The sequence below is a fragment of the Protopterus annectens genome, chromosome 11.part0 (assembly GCF_019279795.1).
Source record: "Protopterus annectens isolate FY-2018-M chromosome 11.part0, PAN1.0, whole genome shotgun sequence".
Lineage (NCBI taxonomy): Eukaryota > Metazoa > Chordata > Ceratodontiformes > Protopteridae > Protopterus > Protopterus annectens.
This window is the reverse complement of record NC_056745.1, coordinates 1,423,306,537-1,423,333,402: the sequence shown is the minus strand read 5'-3', so window position 1 is coordinate 1,423,333,402 and position 26,866 is coordinate 1,423,306,537. Positions and strand designations below refer to the sequence as shown.

Genomic DNA, 26,866 nt, shown 5'->3' with positions numbered 1-26,866 from the left:
ATTGATAGTAAACCATATATTTTCAACCTTTTGTCTTTCAAAAAGCATTTGATGTTTATTATGTCATTCAAGCCTGGAAATTTATCTGCCCCTAGTTTCAGCTGCCAAAGGGTTTCCCTTTGTTCCACTTGGTTCTTGTAATCACTACCTCTTAAATCTATTGGTATCTGATCTAAATTAGAATCCAAACATAAAGAACCACAACAAATCACTGAAGTCCAGCACTATAAAAACCAAATACAAAATCCAAATAAAACCAGTATGGACACCACATAGAGGGACATAAAATGAGCACTTTATTAAAATAAATAAAACAGATAAGCGCTTTCAGTAAAAAACTTCCTCGGATCTAAAAACTTTGCAAGAAGCAAATACATTTAAGGAGGCTGGCTCACCAATCAGCTCTTGCAAACCAAATGACGTTTCTTTAACACAGGCTTAATAGGAAGCTAAGCATTTAAACCAGGAATCTTATCAGCCTGCAATTCAGCTATTCAATGGAGCTAAGCAAATTCTGTGTCATTAAAAACATCTCCACCTCTCACATCAGGATAAATAATCTGCATAACCATAAAAACAAAAGTATGGGAAGGAAACTGTGCCACGTGTTTAGCTAAAGCATTGTTATTATTTCTAGTTGAAGTATCTCGAACATGCTGTAAAATCCTTTCTTTCAGGTGCCTCTACATCTTCACAGTATAAAAGTATGAACAGTATTTGCAAACCGCTAAATAAACTAGATGTTGAGTCATGCAATCAGCATAGAAACTTGTGGACTACTTATTCCCATATATGGGATCAATAAAGGTATTATCATTTTTTATGAACTTACAAGCCTTGCATTAATTGCAAGGAAATGTACCTATTCTTGACACATATATAAACTACCCCTTTATATTTACAATTAAAAATTCCCGGGACTATAATAGTATGTTTTATGTGTTCTAAGCAAATATAAGGTCCATTTACAATAAATCTACACACTTGACATCCCCAACATTTATACAGTCCTTTCTTTTTGTTTGATTTTGTACCTGTTACTGGTAATTTTGTAGTATAATTTTGTATCATGGTTTTAAAGTTACAAGTATTTTTCTAAACAAACTTAGGGGAACTTCCTATCACATTAATCAAGTCTAAATTGCCTTTCAAAATTTTCCAATTTTTTTGTAATCACAGAAAAAATACCTTGACTGTCAATAGACATATCTAAACAACAGACTGTAGCTTTATTAAAATGGAAAATCTGTGCATACAGCTTACCCAAAGCTTTTGACACTAACCCCTACTCAGGCATCATTGACAAACTCACCTAGCTAGGTATTAACCCTTTTATCATTAGATGAGTCATTAACTGGCTCACTGATAGAACCCATGTAGTCAAAATAGGGGACTCCACCTTCAACAGCAGACCTGTAACCAGTGGTGTTCCACAGGGATCAGTCCTAGGACCTCTACTGTTTGGAATCTATTTCTCTGAAGTATAAGCTAAAACTAAAGGTCTGTGGCTGACAAAGTTTGCTGATGACTGCAAACTGGGAGCAGTCATAGAATCTCCAAATGATGTCAACATCCTACAAGACAGTCTTACACAAACAAACAAATGATTGGTGCCAAAGTCATGGCCTTAAACTCAATGCAAAAACATGTATTACCATCCCTTTTGGTAAGTACTATGTTCCTGCTAACTACCACATCAATAACAACACCCTAAGTATGCACTCAGTGGTGACAGACCTGGGTGCACAGGTTGACAGCAGCCTTACCTTTGACCCCCATGTCTCCACAGTAGTAAGAAGAGCATTCTATATTGCTCATCTAATAAGTAATGGCATTGCAATCAGAAAAAAAGAAGTTATAACCTCTCTGTACTCTACCCTCATCAGGCCAATAACTGAGTACAATGCCCCTTTTGGTATGTACCTTTCCAAGCAGCTGCAGCAAGTGGAGAGACCACAAAGGTTCCTCACAAGTAAAATTCAAGGTCTTCAGCATCTGTCCTATGTAGAGCATCTAAAATCACTGTAACTTTATTCTGTTTCATACAGACTACTCAGAAGCGATCTATGCCTTGCATATAAGGCAATCTTTGACCCTGCTTTATTGGAAATGCTGCACATCCGTACGTCAAATGGTACAAGGAGTTACTCACTCTAAAGACTTTAACCTGGTATGTGACATTAATAGAACATGCTGGAGGGACAAATTTGTCTCCCAGGGTTTACCATACCTTTAAAATGGACTCCCACTTCATGTCAAACAGAGCACCTTATTGGTCCTCTTCAAATGCAACCTGGATGATTGGATGAGTAACCATAAATCCACCCTGGGGTTCCACCTGTGTCCCTCTTGGACAGGGGCAATTGGTGCTGATCGTGGAAATAAGGGTAGAACTTGACTAGGCTTGTAAGGGCTCTAGGGTCATTAGCCTAGTAACGTCCTTTGATCCTAATATTCCTATTGGTTGGTTTGACTATAAAAAGTGTTGAGTTTTAATGAGTTTCATTCTGATGAAGTATTCTTAGATGAAAGCAGAAAATAAATGATTTATATGCTATTTCATTTGCCTCTGGAAGTGCTATTTCGTGGATTTATTTTATTATTATTATATATATATATATATATATATATATATATATATATATATATATATACTGTAGAAGGGCACAAAGACCTTTACCAGTGGAGAAGGCTTAGAAGACTATATGTACTGCTGAATAAAAAATTTAAAGGCAGACGGACAGGTTTAAGTGAGATGACAGTCTCCACCATTAATTTAAAATAGTTTTTGTGCTGACTTTAAATAATCAGTAATACAATAATCAACCTTCTTAACAGACAACATACAACAAATAAGCACCAAATATATTGATTCACTTTAAAATGCTATTTTATATGAATATATAGCATATGAATTATTTGGCATTAATTTGATGTTACAGTAGAGCAAGTCTTAAATTAAAAATAAGCACTTAATTCTAAGAATGGAATTATTTAATACCTTTATTTTTTTCTGGACCCAGTGAGTGTCACAGGCTTATCTGTATGTGTTCTTTCAGTGACTGATTTGCACTGTATATCAGGCATTCAGTATACTTATATCTGAGCACACTTTCATATCACACTTTACACATTTTCAAGTTCATTAATTTCTTCATAAAAGTATTTGGAAGTTATGTTTTTGGCTTTGCCATTTACACGTTTAAGTATTTATGGCTTAAATAGTTAGCTAGACCACATTATTTAATTAGGATGTTTAAGTGTGTCATTTTTTGATGTCTTTATTCTGAGGAAATTTCTATAATAAAATGATAAGAAAGCACTGTTTATCACTGGCTACTGATACTGCTACTTCATTTATTTCAATGTTTTTTCTTGTTTTCTTTTAATATTATTTTAAACACCAATGTCATGTCAGTGTTTTTCGTTTTTGCTTTTGTATGTATATGCAATGAAGTGTCTGAAATCTGACAGTGCAGTCAAGGCTTGTTTCTCCCCAGGAAGATGAGATTGCTGATGGTTAAGCAATCATCTTCTGTAGTTATCCCACATTCTCCACTTTTGTTGTTGAAACTACTTGAGTGTGTTCTCCTTCCTAATTAGTTTGAATTTATGTATTCATTTATTTTTTACATTTGATTACTGGAAAGGTCTGACAGAGTAGGTGCCCACTTTCAGCTGATGCCTGGGGGAAAAAAAGTTCAAAGTATTACAAAACATTTTAAGAACAATCATTTTACAATCTCCAAAAACAATACAAAATCATTTACAGTTTAAATAATTATACTAAATTATATATAATCTGAAAACATTAGTTAATAATAAATACAACTTATATGACAATGATTTAATAGTTAAAGAAAACTTAGCCAGTTAAGAGAAATTAAAGATAAGTTAGTATAATACAAACATGAATTGCAATATGAAGTGAGAGAACAAAACAGGATTATGACATATTTAGAAAGAAAGTCAAGTGGGAGAGAAATGTGAGTGACTGAAGAATGGAGAGTAATAAGATATAAGGTATGAATAGGTATTTGTTGATATTTAGGAATATAGTTTATCCTGGGGTTGAGCAAGAACAGAGACAAATTTTGGCTAAGAAGTCTTTCAGAATGGTTTTAAAGGACTGAAGGGAGGGAATTTACATGATGGATAAAGGTAAAGAGTTGCAGGCCTTAGCAATAAGTCATGCATACAGATCATGCCCAGCAGATGTGATAGGTTTGTGGAAAGAGAGAAGTCTTTGGTCATTAGATCGTAATGACCAAGGTGGAACATAGTTGTGTAGAATAACAAAATCAAATGACCCCAACTGCCAAAGATGTCCCAAAGCGAAGCAGCAAAGTAGGAAAGTCTTCAAGGTACACCACTATGAGTTTGCACTGTGTCAACTATGATAAAAACACTCTTTATTCAAAGAGAAACAATAAAAATGTTCAAAACGCATGAAAGTCCCAGCTGAGATAAGCGTTTTCAGCTTCTTAAGCCTTCTTTAGATCATAAATTACAAGTGCTGGGTAAAAACATATATATTGTGTTGCAACCAGTCCAGTGGCTTAAAAATATTTTTTATCCTATCAGCAGTGCACCTCTTAACTCTTAGTCCTTGGTCAGAAACAAACTCTGCACAGGATCTAGCATCCAAGCAAAATCCTTTGCTGCTGCTGCAGTGTCCTCAATCAGGTACATACACTCTCTGTTCTTTACATCTCTGCACTCAGAGAAGGTTAACATCCTGTAGTGTATAAGTACCAATCACATTCTTTAAGTGTTGTTTCCTTCCAGTCACTGGTGAAGCCTATAAGAGTGCTATTACCAAGCTCTCAGCCAATCTTGTAAACACCACTATTTCTTCATTTTTCACAAGAACTTTTTCATTACTAACCTGCTGTAAAAAGCGGACAAAGCTAACCTAATACAGTGGTTTTACCACCTTTTTAACTTAATTTTAATATTTTTATCTTTATTATTCCTGTTCATCTATACTTCTTCTATACATTGCTGTCTATTAGCAAAAATGACCTAGTGAGCAAGAGAAAAAAAAAAAGACCCACATTAAGCAAAGTTTCCTCATTGCTTCATACGAGGAACAAAAGCCTTACAAAAAGGTTTTCATCCTGGTTCTCTACATATAATCTTTTGGTTCAACAGAAAATATAAAACATTCAAGATATTGGCAGAAAAGGACACACTTAGGGTAACTCGTATTGTACTCCCAAGTTTACAGTATACTCCAATAAGGAGGTATGGCCATTGTAAGGACTGTCCTTATAGTAATTATAAGTTTATCTTGCCTTTGCAGGCTACAGCTATCATATTTTATTATTTATTTTTATTGTTTATTGTTACCAAGCACCATCCTCTAATCACAGCCAAAGGATGTAACTAATAGAAACTCAACCCATCAGACACTAAAAGTCCCAGATATGTCCTGTTGATGAGAGGCTACTAATTAGTCCCACCCCTCAGAGTACGAGGGCGGAATCCCTTAGTTAACAGGTAGAACGGGAGTGGGGGGGGGGTATTGACTGACTTGGACAGTCCAAACAATTACAATCTCAAAACTATGTGGGGATAAAAATAAACCAATATAAGCAAACCAACTAATATTGGATTAGTGCTGAAACTGCTTCCCATCTCTATGCCCTCCTGAATATAAAACTCTATTCAATCAGATGGGAACACAGGTCTCCTCAACTCGCATGTCATACCTAAGTTCTCACATACTTATTACAATTTAGCTTAAAAGAATGATATCAGTTCAATTAACAGTTAAGAGTCTATTCTTTAAAACTGGTTTCAATGGGATCATAATATTAAGGCCTGGTGGTCGGTGGGCTTGCAGGTTCGTAATCCAACCTATTTCACAAATTTCTGTGAGGTTTTGTATATCTCCACCTCTACGATTGGTTGATATAGTTTCTAAAGCTTTAAATGTAAATGCATGGTTGGGATTATGCACAATGTAGTTTGCTAATGCATTCATTGTGTCTTTATGTCTGATGTCTCTTATATGTCGTAGTATCCTTTGTTTAAACTTCTGATCCATTTTGCCTATATAAAAACCTGGGCATTTACCACAAGTTGCTAAGTAAACCAGATGTTTGGTATTACAGGTGGCTTCTGCTTTTGCAGTAAATTATTTTGCTGTTATTGGATGTGTAAAGGTTTTTGTAGTGTCAATAAATGGATACGCTTTACACCTTACACATCTGTGGGTGCCCTGGTGAAGGACACTTTTCTTTTTAGAGAAACCATCTTTATTACAAATTAACCTTTTGATGTTCTTCTTGTTCCTGAATACAAACGTAGGCTGTTCACCTACTATAGCCTTATCTTATCATCCTCAGTTAGGACATGCCAAAATCTCTTTACTATTTCACAGATCCCTTTGTTATCAGTACTGTATGTGAGAAGACAGTTTAGTTGCTGAGTTTCATGATTAATGGCTTCATTGACCTCACCACATGTCTGCTTGGAAAAATATGGGCGTCCTTTAGTGCCTCTTACTATTCCAGTCTTCATTCTCGCCCCAAGATCTATATCTCGATAATCTCTATCTTGCAAATTCTGATAAAGATGTCAACATTCTTGATCAAAATCATGTTTTTTCATACACATTCTTGAAATATGAGTGACCTGGTTCTCCATGATATTCTTGAAGATGTGTTTAGGATGCATACTACTTCATAGAGGTAATGATGCTTCCAAGTGTTTTTCTTCTGAATAGTAGTGCTGAAACCAGCTTCTATGTCAAGTCATAAGCAGACATCTAGGAATTCTATTTCCTTTTTAGAGTAATTCATAGTAAACTTTAGAAATTCCTTGGTGGAATGTAGATATTGCAGAAATGGTACAAACTTTTCTTCCGCCCCCTTCCACAAGATAAAAATATAATCTACAAATCAACCATAATATAAAATATATTTACCCCATGGATTGGCCTCAGAGAGTACCTTTTCAGACTCCCAGAACGCTAGCACCAAGTTGGAATAACTGTTGGCACATGGGGTACCTATCGCTACACCTCATGTTTGCCAGTAGTAAGTATTTCCATAGGTAAAGATATAATTCTCTAGGATTAATTCCAATAAAGAGCAGATTAAATCTGCTCTGAATCCTATTGATAGGGATAACTCTCTGATGGCTTCTATGCCATATGAATGCATTATGACTGTAAAAAGACTATTCACGTCAAGGGTTACTAAAATCAGGTCACTTGTTTCCATTAAATTTTCCATCTTTAAGTATAATTCTGTAAGGAAACTCCCTGTATCTCTTAGGACTGTCTTGACTTTGGATAATTGTGGCTTAAGTTCATTTTCTACATACATAGATAGAGGTTCCATTACCCATCCTCTTCCTGCAACTATAGGGCATAGGGGAGGGTCATTAAGATTTTTATGGATCTTTGGTAGGCCACTGATTGCTGGTATTGTAGGTTTGGATACTTCAAAAAAGTTCTTTAAATCCTAACTAATGTGTCTTTCCATCAGCATATCCTGAAGGGCGTCTTCTAGGCGAGATACCATTCGACTCAGTTAATGGTGACTAAAAATGCTAATTGTATGAGTATCACTCAACATCTTAAACATGTTTGCTCTGTACCATGCTGAGTCCAAGACAACAATCGTTCCTCCCTTATCGGCTGGTTTTATTACTATATCATCCCTTGATTGTAGAAGGAATAGGACTTCTCTTTCTTGCTGTGTCATATTAAAATAATGTTCTTTATTGGATCTGTCTTCTCGTAGTTTGGCAGCCTCTCTCTCACAGAGGCATATGAATAGCTCAATGGCTGGATGGTTAACAGGTGTAAAAGTACTTGGTTTATTATATTTGTTAGATATGTGTCTCCTATCACTGCCAAATATTGTTTTTAAAGTCACATTTCTGCCAAATAATATGATGTCCATAACAAATTCATTCAAATCTGATCTAATGGATGGAATAAAAGTTAACCCTTTGTTCAACAGACTTATTGCTTCATCACTTAATGGAACTTTAGAGATATTAACTACTAAGGCATGGTCATTATGCTTCAGTAATTGAATTTTTTCCTCTTTTTCTCTTGTCTGGAGGACCTGGGGTATTTGTTTATCTTCTCTTTGACTGGTGCTGGAAACTGGTAGGAAAAAGGGGCATGCACTGACCCTTGTTTAGGCCTAGTGCCATTGGATGTACTGGCTACTGAATTTACGGTTGCTGCTGGTGAACTAGAAGTTCTTATTGGTATGTCTATAGTTCCTGCTGTATCTGTGACTATCTTGCTTGTGGCTTCTTTCATTCTATTATTATGTTCCATCCTAGATTTCATATTTGAAACACTAACTGTGTTTATTAAAAATTCTCCCATTTCCGTTGGTAACCTTTACTTCCCTCGGCCATTCAAAAATATGGCCTGCTTTGAAGTCTTGGAAGTCACGTGCCAACTTCTTAGTCTTCTGTGCTTTCAATTTGTTATCATAAATACTTAAATTGAATTGTAATGTTTCTAGTTTACTTAAACATTCAGACGGTAGCTCCATTCGTTCTAATTCTGCTTGTTTTGTTTTGATTAATTCGGCTGCTTTTATTTCATCAGGTTTAAAGTAGTGCAATAGCAAATGTATGTAACTGAAGCAATGAGGAAACTTTGTTTACTGTGGGTCTTTTTTTTTCTCTTGTTCACTGGTTAGCTTTTGCTAATAGACAGCAATGTATAGAGGAAGCATAGCTGAACAGGAATAATAAAAATATTAAAATTAAGTTAAAAAAGTGGTAAATTCACTTCATTAGGTTAACATTGTCCGCTTTTTACAGCAGGTTAGTAATGGAAAAGTTCTTGTGAACAATGAAGAAATAGCAGAGTTTACAAGATTGGCCGAAGGCTTGGTAATAGCACTCTAATAGGCTGCACCATTGTGATTGGAGGGAAACAATACTTAAAGAATTTGATTGGTACTTATACACTACAGGGTGTTAACTTTCTCTGAGTGCAGAGATGCAAAGAACAGAGTATACATACCTGAATGAGGACATTGCAGCAGCAGCAGCAAATAATTTTGCTTGTAAGCTAGATCCTGTGCAGAGTTTGTTTCTGACCAAGGACTAAGAGTTAAGAGGTGCACTGCTGATAGGATAAAAAATATTTTTAAGCCACTGGATTGGTTGTAACACAATATATATGTTTTTATCCAGCACTTGTAATTTATGATCTGAAGAAGGCTTAAGTAGCCAAAAGCATTTATCTCTGCTGGGAATTTCATGTGTTTTTTAACATTTTTATTGTTTTTCTTTGAATAAAGAGTTTTTATCGCTGTTGACACAGTGCAAGCTCGTGGTGGTGTACCTTGAAGACTTTCCTACTTAGTTGTGTAGAATGGTATTTAGTGCTGACTAGAATGAATTAAATCTATGATACCAGACATCTGGCCATTTTACCAGCCTTGACAAGTCCCATTTTATATTCTTTACATTATTCTGCATATCCATTGGTTGTGAACAGCATTGCAGGGACTTGCAAATAATTGATGGTAAGTCAGGTGGATGTAAAAGCACCCATACCAATTAAAAAAAAAGTAGGAGAATTTCCCTGCTGCTTTGGTAAATTTTCCCTCTGAATTCCACCTCTGATCTCCCTTAAAGTAGTCCACAGGACTAGTGGGACTAACCTGATCAACAAAACATAAATAAATAAATACAACCACTGTTACATAAATATCTGGCCAATGACTGCTGTAGATGTGGACATGTTTTCTGTATTCTGATTATATTACTGCATGAGCAACAGAAATATCACCTGGGCTGTCCATAGCCTGAGATATAATATGTTTCTATGAATATTTATCTGCAGGCAGTGAAACATTTTTTGAAACTTGAATGCAAGTGTCACGGAGTCAGTGGATCATGTACTCTGAGGACCTGTTGGCTGGCCATGGCTGAGTTCCGAAAGACTGGTGATTATCTGTGGAAAAAATACACTACAGCCATTCAAGTTACCATGAATCAGGATGGTACTGGATTTACTGTTGCTAACAAGAAACTTAATAAGCCAAGTAAAAATGACTTGGTGTACTTTGACAATTCTCCAGACTACTGCGTCAGGGATCGAGAAGCAGGTGAGTTATCTCAAATTTCTTTTCTAATATACTCCATGAAAAGAATGCCTCAAAAAGGACAGACAGGACACATGCAAAAAGAAATTTCCATATCTGTGACATGGTGGAAAATGTCAGTTAATAAGAACAGCAGTCTATGTCATAGCACAGATCTAATTAACTAATACCACTTACATTTTTTTTTTTAAAGATGAACACATCTAGTAAACAAGTAAGTGACATTTTCAACTGTCTGACATATTTTCTGGCAAGGTTTGTCTCTGAGTTTAAGCTGAAAACATGAAACAACATATATTAGACATATTTAGAATTACAACTTGTGAAGTAATAGAAATGTGGGATTCAGATGCTGGTGTCCACTTCGGTGCCCAGTACATTAACTGCTACAGAATAATGCTATTCTCTTCTGACAAGTTTACTAGATTTCTGTTGTGAGTTGTCAAGCTACACAACTACACCATAAGGAGGTGTCACAGCATTTGCTTTTTAATGATATATGCTTTGTGCCTAGAACAGACTTTGAGCTGCATTTTTCTTTGTTCTTAGTATTAACTGTTGAGCACATTTTGTCATGCAGAAACAAGTAATATCATCCTAGTGAAACAATTGTAGATCTCATGTGACAAGAAAGCCAACAAGCAACACCAAACTGGGGTGTTATGTGGTTTGGGATTTGTACATCTACTCAGAATCTATTAGCATATCAACAGACAGGGAGATAAGTGGCATTTGTGAGCTCTCTCACTTTATACATTGCTACCTGCTTTGAAACTGATTAGATTTCACTAAACAACAGATTCTTAGATAACATAAACATTGTTTCCCCCATAATATGCATAATATGGTCTCACCCTAAATTTTCTTACTTATTCATTTTCCAATAGTCTTTCTTTATTATAACTTTATAAAAGAGTCACTGTAAGGATTAAGAAAATGTTTTTCCTTAACTGAGGGCTCCATAATACCAGTGAAGCAAGCTGATGAAGTTATTAACATAATGAATCATATAAGCATGCTTTTATTATCTTTATAACTTCTTCTTCTTTTGACTTTTCCCGGTTAGGGGTCGCCACAGCGGATCACCTGTCCGGTCATGATTGGCAGTGGAGTTTTACGGTGTCGTGTTGCCAGCCCGGTGCCCAACCTTCCAGTGAAGGCAGACACACACTCACACCTAGGGCCAATTTGGAGTGTCCAATCCACCTACAGCATGTCTTTGGGATGTGGCAGGAAACCGGAGCACCCAGAGGAAACCCAGGTGACCACAGGGAGGACATGCAGACTCCGCACAGAAGGCACCCCATATTATCTTTATAACGATTATCTTATTTTTGTAACTAAAATTGGGGGAATGTATATACCTGACAGCACTTTAAGATGTGCTATTTTAATGAACATGGCACCGTTCAGAAAAATGCTGCAACTTTCACATTCTTTGTGGAGGGAGTTTATTTTTCTTGTCCTGATCCAAATCTGTACATTAATGGCAACATGTCCAAGTTTGTTTACCTTTAACAATCACCATAATGCAAATATAGCTAATACAGGCTAGTTTTCAGCCAGTGTGTTATGTGTTGGTAACTAGGCTTTATACTCCAGGTAATTCCATATATCTATACATCTTTTTTTAGTGGCTGCCACAACTGGAAAATGTGATTTCACTTTAATTTAACTGGTCATAATTACCACTACCAGGCAGTAGTGGGAATGCAATTCAGTGGCTGTTCAAATTTTGATCAAATTTTGCAACTTTATTATATAATCAAATTCTTTAATAACATTTTCAGTTAGAAAACTAAGCAAAAATTGTACTTCATGTAACTTTTCCATCATGGAAGATTATTGGCTCTTTAATGTTAGCTCCGACCTTTCTTACCACGCCTAACATAGTTCTTGGAACAGTTTTTTATTGCTGTCCTTTAACTAGTGTACCACATATGGATAATAAGTCAAAACTATACTCTTCTGTGTTTTTCTTAATGATTCTTAATGATGTTATTGACCAGAGGTCAATAGTGCTTTGCCAAAAGAAAATTTGATGCACCACATTGGTGTTGTTTGTCTTTCGGCTTTTTCCCGGTTAGGTGTCGCCACAGCGGAACTCTGGTCTGCTAATGATTGGCAGTAGAATTTCATGAACGCCGAGGTGCCAGCTCGACATTCAACCTTCAACGAAGGCACGCCCATGTACCACAATAAGCTGACTAAAAGTGGCCAAAGGATTTTTTAGATGGGGAAAACAAACAATGAGACAAAGCCCTGACATCCTTTACTTAGTTCTTTAACTTTGTTTAAGGTCACATAAATCCTTAAAGTCCATTTTACAAATTTAGAAACATATGTAATTAGCATTTATCTAACTGCCCCTCATAAAATGTTTTTGCGATATACACAATGCTACTGGATGTATGATATTTTGTGTCTTTGTTCTTTTGGCAGAGCCTTGTGCTGTAATGTTGTTTGGTAATATTGGTTTCATTATCATTTCTGCAGTGAGAATGCTGTTGAGAAAGTTTATAATTACTGCAATTAGCTGTTACACTGAATTTTTTCCAGTTGTTGCACTGAATAAAATGCCTCTGTTTTTTTTTTTTGAATTATAGGAAATGTAAGTTGTAGCAATTAGTTGACTACTTTGTGTGGGTATGTGCCTAAGTTTTTTAATTTGTATTTCTGTGAGTGACTGTGTGTAAAGCTGAGTTTGTTTCTATATTCTGTGGTGTGGTATTTCTCCTTCTCCTGGGATGCAGCAATACAGAAGAAAGTAGTGGGTGTGACCCTCACATGGGGTGTTGAAGGCCTTTACCCCCTCCAAAGAAATATATTTTTCCTTGAAAGTTGCATTTTATGTTTCAATCTATTGTCATGGAGCATCCTGAGTTTTATATTTAAAATATGTACCTTTTATGTTTTTTTTTCTGTTCTAGAATTAAATTTTGTTTGTGAAGGGATATTCATTACAACCACCATACAACATGAACATTTCCTCAAGCAGTTTAATGTAGTCTTTGAGGGGCACTCTAAGTGTTATGAATAATTTAGAAAAACAAAATTTTCCTGCAATTTTGGAAACCAGAAAGGCAACATAATTACTATCATGTAAAAATTTACACAGTGAACCTGCAGTGGTATGGCTTGCAAGATTCACTGATGCTTGAATCATTTTATTAGAGGTATTAAAACAAAGAATGAATTTAATGTGATTCCTTCTTACTTTGGATCACCTAATGTATGCCTTGCTAGAGTCTAAGCAAATTATATCAGGTAGGCACCAACAGAACCCTCTGCTTTCCTGAGCTTTCTAGAGTTGTGATTGTTACCCATCATGCTTAAATGTGGAGCAATACATTGATAGCAGCAGCATCTGAGGATCGCTGCTGCCTAACTACTCATAAATAAATAAATAAAATAAAATGTCTGTTTCCTTGTCTGCAATAGAACCTCCATAAGCAGTTTTGAAGAAGGGTCAAGATGTTTCTGTTTCATGATTTGACAAATAAAATGCTCTGCTTTTTACAACTCATTTGCACTACACATAAATACCCTTTTTATGTACATTGTACACAGTGCAGGACAACTGATTTTTTTTAAATTTTGATTTATATTCATGATTAGTTCTCTCCCATTAAGCAGATGTAGTTAAATGCAGATTGTAAATACACAATTTCTAGATGTTTTCACATTTCAAGTGCTGTCATGAAATAGGGTGCTTTATAATGATAGCATCCTACATGATCTGAATCACTGTTTGATGGTATAAGTCCCTTTCAGCACCAACAGCAAGTCTGCCATGCAGTAATATGAGTTTCAATGTGATACATAAAAGCTTCATTGTCAATTCTGTTTTATAACACAAATGAGACTAAGGCACCCATGGCGATTTGTGCCCTCTCTCAATCACTCTCTCTCTCTCTCTCTCTCTCTCTCTCTCTCTCTCTCTCTCTCTCTCTCTCTATATATATATATATATATATATATATATATGTGTGTGTGTGTGTGTGTGTGTGTGTGTGTGTGTATACGTATGTGTGTGTGTGTGTGTGTGTATATATATATATATATATATATATATATATATATATATATATATATCTATATATATATATTTTTTTTATGATTTTTCTATAAGGGGTGGGCACCTAGCACTAGATCTGGTAGCCATCATATTCTTTATGGCACATAGCCTAGCATAATTAGTCAGACCTCAGCAAGTCTTTCCCTCCCATGCTATCTGTTGCTTTCGTGTTAGGACACAAATAAACAAGTCTTCATGGGTTCTATTCAAGCAGCTTTATTTCATACAAACACATTTCTATAGAGGCTTACTGACTAGGACTTGAGTAACTTATATACAAACTAACAACTGCGATCATGCATGCTTACTATTTGGCTGCTTCTACAAAATGGCACTAGGGATTGCACATGTCTGGAATTTATACGTGCACGTACAGCCTCGTATGCTTCTTAAAGATAAAGCACACGCACTTTACACTCTGATCTACATCCTCCCTCTTAGAGAAATAGATCATGCAATTTGTCATAAGATTATTTGGCATGCAGAAATCACAGATAATCTATAAACATGCATTATACAATACTAAATACACACACACATATATATATACATATATATATATATATATGTGTGTGTGTGTGTGTATGTATATATATATATATATATATATATATATATATATATATATATATATATATATATGGGTCTACTTTGTGTCAATGAAAGTTCATTTCACTGAATTTCAATTCATCCTCAAAAAATTGCTGAAAGCTCAAATCACTGAAAACTCATTTCAGTGAATCACATTTCACTGAATATAAGTAATATTGAGCAAATAAAATGTATATACCCTTTTCCCCACTGTAGTGCGATCCTGGGGTTAGTATATATAGTTAGGGGTGTGTGGGGGGGCACAGCACCAGACATTAGGGGTGTGGGGAATGTAGCACCCCACCTTCTTAGCTTTTATATTTATGAATCTAATTTCACTGAAAGCTAACAATATAAAACCAAATGTAGGTGGGAGCTATGACTCCCACACCCCCCAATGTGGAGGGCTGTGCCCCACACCCTCCCTAACTATATATACTAACTCCAAGATTGCGCTACAGTGGTAAAAGGGCATATATGTTTTATTTGACCAACAGTACTTACATTCAGTGAAACGAGTTTTCTGTGATTTGAGCTTTCAGTGATTTGGTGTGAGCATTTTGAAATTCAGTGAAATTAGTTGAATCAAAGTTAACCCATATATATATATATATATATATATATATAATATATATACAATCAAGTCCAAGTTGTTGCATATTTCCCACTAGGCTAAGAAACATGTCCATGTCATGTGACATAAAACTGGGAATTAGATTTAGCAACTGGGACAGTTTCTGCAAAATGGTTGACTTGTGGAATGTTCTAATCACTTTCTGGAAGAGAATCAGACTTTTGAACGCATTCTGGTCTAGAAACAGTGTCTGACTCATTCTTTGATTTAGAGTTTGCATCACAGATACAATGTTGTGACTGCAATGATGATGATTCTGGTACAGGAAGAAGATGTCTGTGATTCCTTCTATACTCCACATCCTCGGAATTTACCAAATAAGATCTCGGCTTGGCACAAATGCCTGTAATCTGTCCTATTCAATCAAAACCTTTTGTTGTTTGAATTCATACCATCTCTCCTTCCTTCAATGAATAAACAAAGTAGTCCGCTCAATCTGTCGAAACTAGATTTCTGAATATTACGCTTTTGAAACAATTGAGCTTTTATGGTTTTACTGTTCATAGGTTTAGGCTGCAACAAACTTGAAAAAGTAGATAACGTAGTTCTAGTTTGCCTGGAAAGTAGTATTTGAGCAGGTGAGACAAGAATATCATCATGATGTATGTTTCTGAGACTACTAGTGATATGCATAAAGTCCCATTCTTTTGCAAATTTCTGAAACAACTGGCTAGTGAATTGAGTACCATTGTCAGAAAAAAGTTTGTGTGGACTACCATGAACTGAGAAATGATGTTTCAACTTAATAATAGCAGTTGAGGTTAAGTTTGGTAGTAGACCAATCTCAAGCCAATATGAATAAGAGTCTACCAAAACCAAGTAGTGTTTATTGTTCCACTCAAAGATATCAGTTGCTACAGTAGACCAAGGTAGTTCAGGAACTGGATTTAGCTGAAGTGGTTCTCTTTGCAAATGCAGTCTAGTACTATTGTATACTGAACAAGAAGAAAGAACTCTCTCAATGTATTTTGATAATGAAGGCCAAAATACTAATTCTTTTGCTCTTCTCTTAGTGGATGAGGATCCTGGGTGACCATGATGCAAAATCTGAATATATTCTTGTTGTAAGGAAGCAGGAACAACAATTTTAGGACCTTTGACAATAATGCCATCTTCCATCAACAATGCATCTCTTTAAGGAAAGTATGCTAGCACCTCAGGTGATACACTGGATTGCTTTGATAGCCATCCAGCATTGATATAGTGATTGAACTTCTGTGAATTTAAATCAGGCTGAGTGTGATCTCTTAACTCATCAAGTCTAGTGGTGGAAAAATTATGCAATGACATCACATCAAAGTCAAAATTCGGATAAGGTATTAGCCAGATAAAGCAATTTTCCTTTAGTGTAGACCAATTTGAAATTGCACTTTTGCAATTTGAGTATCATTCTTTGTAATCTCACTGTAGCAGAATGCATAGGCTTCTTTAAAATAGTAAACAGAGGTTGGTGATCGGTTTCAATCTGATTAGCTTGACCATAAATATAATTATGAAAACTGGAGCATGCAAATACTATAGCCAAAAGCCCTTTCTCAATTTGAGCATACTGCATCTCAGTTTGAATTAGTGTTCTAGATGCATAGGCTACTGGTCTGCCCTCTTGAAGTATGACTGCGCATAGGCTGAAATTTGAAGCATCACAGGAAATAACTGGTTTATGGATATCATAGTATCTTAACATAGATGGGGTGGCAATTTTCTGCTTAAAGTCTTCAAATGCCTTCTGATGATGTTCTAACTATGACCATGCAACATTTTTGTGTGTTAGCTCTCTTAAAGGTGTTGTCAACCTCCTGAAATCTGGTATAAATTTGCTTAAATAGTTGACAATGCCCAGAAAACGCTGTAATCCTTGTACATTGTCTGGTGCTGACATCTCTAGAATAGCTGCTTGCTTGGCTGGGTCAGGTCTCAAGCCTGTACTTGTAAACAAATGACCTATGTATGTAATGTCTGGAAGTCTGAATTTGCACTTCAGAGGATTGAGCTTTAAGTTCACTTCACATGCTCTGTCTAGAACTTTCTTGAGGTTTCTGTCATGCTCTGCTTCACCATTGCCTCCAACTAATAGATCCTCTACTATTGTGGCACAAGGATAACCTAAAATAATTTGTTCCATTGCACTCTGAAAAACTTAACTTGCAGAATTTATTCCAAATGACATCCTTGGGAATTTGTATCTGCCAAATGGAGTACCAAAAGTAATTAGAAATGAAGATTTGCAATCAAGCAACACTTGCCAAAATGAACTATTTGCATCCAAAACAGAAAATGCAGTGGCATTCTGTATTATTCTGATTTCATCTGAGCCTTTTTTGTGAGTGGCTATCATGGACAACACCCATTCAGTAGGTTCTGTAACTGGACAAATCACACCTTGCTGCACCATTTTATCCAACTGAGCTTTAACTTTATCTTGCATAGCTATCGGAACTTTTCTTGTTGGTCTGACTACTGGAGTGATCTCTGGGTCTAACTTCATGGAATACTCAGCTGGAAGCGTGCCCAATTTGTCATAGAAAACATCAGCATACTCTGAGAAAATGGCTTTGGAGAATTTGGAACTGCACTCACATGATGAAATTCTTTAGCAAAAGAAAGCAGATTCATTCTTAAACTATCTTTGAGACCCAGTAAAGATTGCACTGGTCTTCTGACTACATAGAATAACAAGTTGTAACAGTTCTCAGCCAGATAACATGAAAGCATCACTGAACCTTCAGTTTGAATTTCTTCACCTCCATAAGCAAAAGTTGTCAGTCTTGCAAATGTGTCTGCTGATATAACGTTACACTTTGACCCAGGTTTTACTTTGAGCTCTGTGGATTTTTCATTGATCCGGACAGTACGAAACACTTCACTTCTCGTTAATAAGTTTACCGCGTCAGCTCTTTCACCAATCACTGACACACCATCTACATAGAAAGCTGACTGTTTTAGCTCTTCTGTTTCTTTGTGCGACCTTTCTTTACAACTGTGTGAGAGCACTTTTCTCTTTTAGACTCACGATTCGCACCACAATTGCGACAGTTAACAATAAAGCTAGATTTGGTTTTGCTGATTCATGTTTGTGTTGCAGCTGGTGGTTATGATCTCTTTAGAACTTTATGGAAAGCTTCACACCTGCTTAGGCCTGTTCTTGTTTGCCACGCATTGCATACTATCTATGTTTGCTGAAATCTTGCTCGTCACTTGCAAGCAAACTTGTATGTCTTTCTATCACCTCATGGATTTAATAAATCTATTGCTTTACTCAATGTTAGATCACTGTCACAAAGCAAAATCTTTCTCATAGGCAGCACTATTAATATTGCACACAAGCCTGTCCTTTATAAGCTCATCTTTTAGATCACCAAAGCGACACATTTTAGCTCTGTTTCTCAAGTCAGTTATATAAGCTGCAAATGTTTCCCTGATTCCTGATTTCTTGTTTAAAACAAATGTCTCTGCAATGTAACAAACGTTTGGGGGTTGTACATTTCTCTGTATTTGCGCTTCAAGCACTCATAGTCTTCCATTGATTCAGCTTGTACAACAATATGGTGGTCTGCACCCTTTCCTTCATATACTGCTGGTGCATACACAAATGAACACTCTATTTCTATGGCCTCTGACCCTGCTAGGTTTAGCAAAATTAATGCCTTGGTGCGCGCACCTAAATCTGCATAAGTTGCTTGTATGACTATATCATACTCTTGTTCAAATATTCTCCAGTTCTCTGCAATATTCTGATCAAACACAAGTGGTAGGGGTTTTCGAAATCTATCTGCCATATTAACGCATACCACTGAAGGGTCTTGCGAATAAGTATGAATATATAGACATACACTTATGTATAAGTTTCTGGCACACACAGTACTTGTCCAATGCCTTTGTGCTCTGAACTTTTACTTTCTTTGGGCTTATCAGAATTATGCAAATGAACAAACTTGTAGTACTTTCAAATAACTGGACTTTGCAAAATAAATTTCTCGGGTTTTTGACACTTTGCTGAACATTGTGAAATAAACTTTTCGGGCTTTTCAATACTTTCAGAATTTTGCAAAATAACTTCTCGGGCTTTTCAATATTTTCGGAATCAGTAAAGGCAGAAATGCAAAAGTAATATAACATCACTTGCTATACTTTCGGAATTGGTAAAGGCAGAAATGATAAAATAATACACTTTCGGAACTGATAAAGACAGAAATGCTAAAATAATGCACTTTCGGAATTCTATCGATAAAGGCAGGAATGCTACAGTCATGCACCATCACTTGTTATAGTCATCACTTTAAGAAACATTCGAGAACTTTACAATGCAACTAAATAATTCACAAGCATTACAGTGCCCTTGTAATGTCATCTCTTGCAAGAAAACACTTCTTAGCAGTGTAAGAAACATATCAAGCAGTTGCACAATATGAATAAATCAAACATCTGTTACCCAAAACTCAATAACTTTCAAAGTAATTGCACTTTGTGAATAAGTGCATACAGCACACTGAAATGCCCCCAAAATGGCGGTACCTTGCTAGGCAACTCTTTACAGTGCAAGAAGCACTCTGCAATGGTGGTACTTTGCGAATGGACATAACCAGCACAAGAACTTTTCGAAATAGCCATACTTTGACTGGATTGCACGAAATAGTTGCACTTTGCACACAATTAACTCTTTGAAGTACATGCACAGTAATAAGCACACACTGTAAGCACTTTTACACACTCTGAGATACTTTGAATAACTTTAGTTATGCCCGTGGTAAAATACGAAGTCGTAGTTATGCCCAAACACAGCACTTTGCCAAAATATATACAGTTGCCTTGCTTTGTTTCTGCCTAATGTGGCCTTTTCTTTTCTTATTATATTTGTCCTGCCTGTTTAAGCCCTTTATCATGCCCAATGTACTTCTCTTGTGCTCATTTTACTCTAAACATGCCCAACTTTGCCTTAAACACACTCGTTTTGCTTTATTGTTAATTGTTTCATCAAATACTTTTATCTTAAACATCTTCTTTAGTTAACAAACTTTTTTGTACTTTCCGCTTACCTGATAAAGCAGTTTGTGCCCTTGTAATGCCCTTTTTCTGTCTTTCGCATCAAGTAAATAGTTTGTGTTATTTCTCATTACCTTTGATTCTTTCTGGTTATGTTTGTGCCTTTTTCTGTCAGTTTACTTTCACTGTCATCTTTATATCTCATGGTTCTAAATATTCTTCCATCCCAGTTCTGATACCATGTCGCATTCGTGTTAGGACACGAATAAACAAGTCTTCATGGGTTCTGTTCAAGCAGCTTTATTTTATACAAACACATCACTATAGATGCTTACTGACTAGGACTTAAGTAACCTGTATACAAAGTAACATGCAACTGGGAGATGACGGTGGCACTAAAAATTTAGCTTATTTATAAACATTGTGAGGGGATGTGAGAGGTAATGCAGAAAAGTATCAGGCATCCTAATGAATGTGAGAAGGTGAGAGAAGCCACATAAGCACAAGTGTAAACAGGGGATGTATTTCTTGTGAAATTACACAATAACATCCTTACTATATGTTTTAATTTGTGGAACCAGTTGAAAACAAAAGTGAAATCAGCTCTGTGCCACCAGTGAAGCTAAACATGTTTCACCACATACGTAGGCTCACTCTGGGATAAGTTCCATGTAATAGCTTGATTACTTAGTGTAGTGTCAGCTATGGAATAAATATTATTGCTGTGAATCTAAGACTACATTATTTTGGGGTGCATTCAGCTTCATTTTAATGCTCCTAGAAATCTAGACTCCGGTCCGCTAATATTTGGTAGTGTATTTTTACGTGCCGAGTTACCAGCCCTGACGCACAACCTTCAACGAAGGCACACCCATTCATGCATGCCTCCACACACAAGACGCTCTAGCTGAGAATCGAACGTGACAATGTCTTGTTGTGAGGCGACAATGCTACCGCAGCACCACTACCGCGGGTAAGTGAAGTAATTTGCTATTTAGTTGAGGCCATAATGATAGTTGACCATACCTCTCAAATATCCAGATTTTAACAAATGTCCTGATTTTTATCTCATATTTTTGGTATGTTCATCATAAAATTTGTGGTTTTCTGGCAAATCATTGAGGATTGAAGTCACTAAATAATGACAGACATTTGAGTTTCAGACTTCATATCCTTCAAAAATGCATGCTAATACAAAGACTGTTTTTCTAGCAATTGTTTAGGTTTATAAGAGCAATAATTAAATATGTCCCTATTTTAGGGCCTTTGTCCTGCCATTATTTTTGGCTTTGTCCACATTTTTTGCATCAAGCATTTGATAGGTATCGAGTTGACCTGTGAATGAGTGTAAAATGTCAAATTCCTTATGCGGCCACTGGCTGAGGGGGGTCCCATTTGATTAACTTTTCATTGCAATTGCTGTCATCTGCCTAGTAAATGAAATTGTGCATTAGAAAACAAAGCAGCAGACTTTCAGGCATGTAACCAGTAACTTCTTACTGTATTATAGTAATAATTAATGAACATTTTTTGTTTTATATTTTATAATTGCTGAGGAAGAGGTGGCTGCAGACCTTTCAGTATAGAATACCAGCCACTTATAATGACCATGCAGCAGTTAGGCCGCATAGAACATGCTACATACCCAGGCATAGGACAGCAGGCATGTGAAGAGGAAGGAGTAGTACACACAGATTCATGTGCACATGTAGATGACAGAGTAGTACATGCAGCTTCATGTGCACGTGTAGAGGATTGAGTAATACACACAGATTCATGTGCATGAGCACAGCTACATTTAACGAGAGCCTCCGAGAATGTCACAAAAGTGGTACAGTTAGTAATCATGTCAACTCACCAAAAGTCCAAACATTGCAAATCTATATTATGGAAAACTACTGTCAGTGATCCAGAAACACAAATGCCCCCTGCATTCCCCATGACAGGTAGAGGGGGGCACTCCACCTATGTAATATATTTATCTATGCTAATTCCACAGTTACATAAAACTGGGGAAAAGGGCAAAGACAATAAGCAATGAAAGTGTTTTTCAGTGATATTGATTTGTATTATTAAACTTGCTCTCATACACCTGTTACATTCCTACAGGTAGATACTGTATCACAGGAAACTACACACTATTACTAATGTGCTACTGAAACTGGTGAATCTGGGCATTTTGAGGCAATGTTACAACTGCCTCATGTAGACAGACAACCCTCTCCTCCTACCACCAAACACTAATACATGCGAGAGATGCAATTATACAGGCAAACTGGAGGCTAAGCTCTCTCACACCAAGACTGGCTCAAACAGACAAGAGGAGAAGGGAAATACTTGCATCACACCACCAGTCTCACATAGACCCATTAAACCAGCACCGGCAAAAAACACACATAAATACACGAAAACATACTCGGAGGCTCTAAATAAAAATCTGCAAAAGCAACAGAGACCTACAAAGCAAACATCCATGCAACCTGCATCCCCCGCCCCAACACAAACCATGAAGCACATACTTCTCAAAACCAGTGTGCCATGCAATCACAGCCCTTAAGGCAAAATAACATACCCAACATACTAGTAATAGGTGACTCTATAGTCAGGCACACTGACGTCCCACTCACTAGGCTGAATAAGGAGAAGGTTACTGTTAGCTGCCTGTCGGGTGCCAGTACTCAGGTCACTCCAGAACAAGTACAAATATGACTCTGTCATTGTCCATGTTGGTGTGAATGACCTGAGCTGTACCTCCCTGGACTACATGAAAAGAGACATGGAAGAGCTATCTGATCACGTAGCCCAGGCCGGTATGACCCTGACCCTGAGTAGCATCCTGCCCTCACCAAGAATGATACCATGGTATAAAGAAAAAATTCTCAATTTCAACAATTGGCTAAGTTTCTGGTGTCATTCAAAGGGGATCCAGTGTCTGTCCACCTGGGATGACATGCTTGACAAGCCACGCTACTTCACTAGAGATGGCTTGCACCTGTCACCCTTATGCTTTCGAATACTGCCCAAGGCTCTTGCCACCCCCATAGTGTCTTTTTTAGGCAAGGCTCAAAAGACAAACCCACCACCATAAGGAGCACAAGTAACAAAAAACTGAGGGTAATGCTACTCAGTGCCAGAAGTCTAAACCTCAAAATGCACACACTCGAGGCACTCCTCAGTATGGAGAAAATCGATATATGTGCAGTAACAGAAACCTGGTTTAAGGATCCAGAGAGCACCTCAGCACTAACAGGCTACAACTCATACCATACATTTCAGCCACAGAACCCAAACCAAAATACAAAAGGCGGGGGCGTATCCATATTCATCAAGGATACCCACACCTCCAGGTTAGTGGTACAGCACGATGCTACAGAGATCATCCACGTGCAACTAACAACGAGCAAAACTGCAATTCAAATTGTAGCTTGCTACAGATCATCCACCATGTCCAAGGACCTCCATTCCGCATTGCTGGAAACACTGGGAAACATAAAGGTCCTACCAAACCCCCTAATATTGGGTGATTTCAATTACCCAAACATTAACTGGGAGAACTACTCAAGTACAAATTCCCTTGCCCAACATTTCCTAGAATTTATAAACTCAAACACCCTGGTTCAACTGGTCAACACTCCCACCAGAGGTGACAACATATTGGACCTGGCCATCACCAACATGGGCGACCGGTGTTCCACACCGAAGGTCAACCCCTTGCTGCTTAGATCTGACCATAAACAAATCACTTTGGATATCCACATTCCGCCCCCACCCCCGGACAAGGAAACCACTATGAAAAACTTTTCAAAAGCAAACTTCACGTTACTTAAGACCGAGGTGGAAAGTTTCAAAGCTCCCATGCTAAAGGATAATGCTGTCCAAGCTGCAAAATCCTTTACTAATGGATTCTATGGGCACCTAAAGAATGCATGGATCGTGCCATCCCAAGCAAAACCAAGACTCACTCCTCCAAGAAAAGGAAACCAGTCTGGTGGACTCCTGCCATAAACAAGCTATACAATAGAAGGAGAAAACTAGTACAGAAAAGAGTAAAATCCCAAGAAGACATCCCTGATCAGTATCAGCAAGAAACTACGATCCCTCATAAAATCATCCAAGGTGAGCTTTGAAAGAAAAATTGCCAAGGACTCCAAAGATAACCACAAGGCATTCTTTAGCTATGTCAAGAATCTAAGTGGCAATGCTCAGATCTGCTCGGTGTTAGTGTAGAATGGCACAAAATACACTGAACCAACCAATATCACCAACATCCTGGCAGACAGGATCAGCGCAAACTTCACCCCCCTCTCACCCCAAAAGGGCCCATAACCATACCAGAAGAATGTAGAGTCCCTGAAATCACAGACACTCAGGTTAAAACAGCCCTCTCCAAAGCCAAAAACACAGCATCAATGGGACTGGACGGTGTCCCAGGCTGCATCCTACATGAGCTCAAAGACGAACTAACCCCTCACCTAAACACACTGTTCAAACTCAGCCTGTCCACAGGCTACCTACCCATAGAGTGGCGCACAGCATTGATTATTCTGCTCCACAAAGGTGGAGCCACAACAGACCCTGGGAACTATTGCTCTATAAGCCTGACTAGCTTGGTCTGCAAGGCTATGGAGCGCAGCATCATGGAACTCATTAAAAGAGACATTGGGAACCTCCAAACACTGGAACCTACTCAGTTTGGCTTTGTTAAGGGCAGACCATGACTCCTAAACCTGGTGGACTTCTTTGAGACAGTTACCAAGGCTATAGACGAGGAAAAGTTGGTACACACAGCCTACCCAGACCTCGCTAAGGCCTTTGACACCATCCCCCATTCTGGTATTATAGATAAGCTCACCAGCCTGAACATAAACCCCTACGTCACAAGATGGGTTGCCAACTAGCTCATGGACAGAACTCACATGGTGAGAGTTGCGGGAGCTAGGTCCGACTCTAAACCGGTTACAAGTGGCATTCCCCAAGGCTCAGTCCTAGGACCCCTTCTGTTCAGCATATACTTCTCAGAGGTACAGGCATGCACAAGAGGACTATGGCTGACCCAGTTCGCAGACGACTGCAAACTAGGGGCTATAACTGACTCTCCAGCTGACACAGACATCCTCCAAAAGGGTCTCAATGAGACAGATACCTGGTGTCAAAATCATGGCCTCCAGCTAAATGCCAAAAAGTGCATAGCCATCCCCTTTGGAAAAAACAAAGTACCCATAAACTACCACATAAGTGGTAGTCCCCTAAATACGGAAGATGTAATAAGGGATCTGGGGACCCAAGTAGATAGTAATCTCACCTTTGATAATCACATTGCCAAAGTAGTTAGAAAATCCTTCTACATGGCCCACCTAATCACAAAAGCGTTAGCATCCAGATCAAAAGAGGTCATTGTACCCCTCTACTCATCACTCATCAGACCCATCATAGAGTACAGTGCCCCATTTGGGATGTACCTTACAAGGTACCTGCAACAACTGGAAAGACCACAGAAGTACCTCACCAAGAGGATCACTGGCCTCAAACAGATGCCCTATGCAGCTCGACTGAAGAAACTCCATCTGTACTCGGTTGCATACCACCTACTCAGAGGTGATCTCTGTCTGACATTCAAGGCCATGTCCAACCCAGAATTGATGGATATGCTCCACCTAAAGAAAACCTTATCCCCTCGAGCCACACAGTCTAGGAATCTAAACCTCACAACAACAATAAATAGGACATGCCAGAGGGATAGATTCCTGTCCCAGAGACTTCCCATGCTTTGGAACAAGATTCCAATCTACATTAGACAGAGCTCCTCGCTAACAGTCTTCAAAAGAAACCTTGACGAGTGGATGGGAAACAGAAAGTTTACCCCGGGGATCACTTCAGTGGCTCTGCTGGACAGAGGCACAGGGAACTAATTTAAGGGGGTGGCAAAAGCCAACACATTCTGGCTAGGCTTATAAATGCCTAGAGGCAGATAGCCTAGTACCTACCTATGAACCTATGAAACCACTAATAGTTGTAGGAACAGTATCAGACAAACAAATGTTATACACATAGACAGCTTAATGTGGACAATGTAGATCTACTCTCATAGCTTATTGTGGACAATGTAGATCTACCCTTATAGCTTAATGTGGACAATGTAAATCTACTCTCATAGCTTAATGTGTACAATGTAGATCTACTCTCACAGCTTAATGTGTACAATGTTGATCTATTCTCATAGCTTAATGTGGACAATGTAGATCTACTCTCATAGCTTATTCTGGACAATGTAGATCTACTCTTATAGCTTAATGTGGACAATGTAGATCTACTCTCATAGCTTAATGTGGACAATGTAGATCTACTCTCACAGCTTAATGTGGACAATGTAGATCTACTCTCACAGCTTAATGTGGACAATGTAGATCTACTCTCATAGCTTAATGTGGACAATGTAGATCTACTTTCATAGCTTAATGTGGACAATGTAGATCTACTCTCATA

The 26,866-nt window shown here is 37.6% G+C and overlaps 1 protein-coding gene across 1 annotated transcript in view; it reads left to right on the top strand.

The window, feature by feature from the left end:
- Positions 1-26,866, top strand: part of WNT2 (Wnt family member 2) — a 316,960-nt gene that overhangs the window by 167,968 nt on the left and 122,126 nt on the right. The window contains exon 4 of the mRNA XM_044088715.1: positions 9,839-10,103. Within this exon, the coding sequence (XP_043944650.1) occupies positions 9,839-10,103 (265 nt within the window). The remainder of the gene's footprint in view (positions 1-9,838; positions 10,104-26,866) is intronic.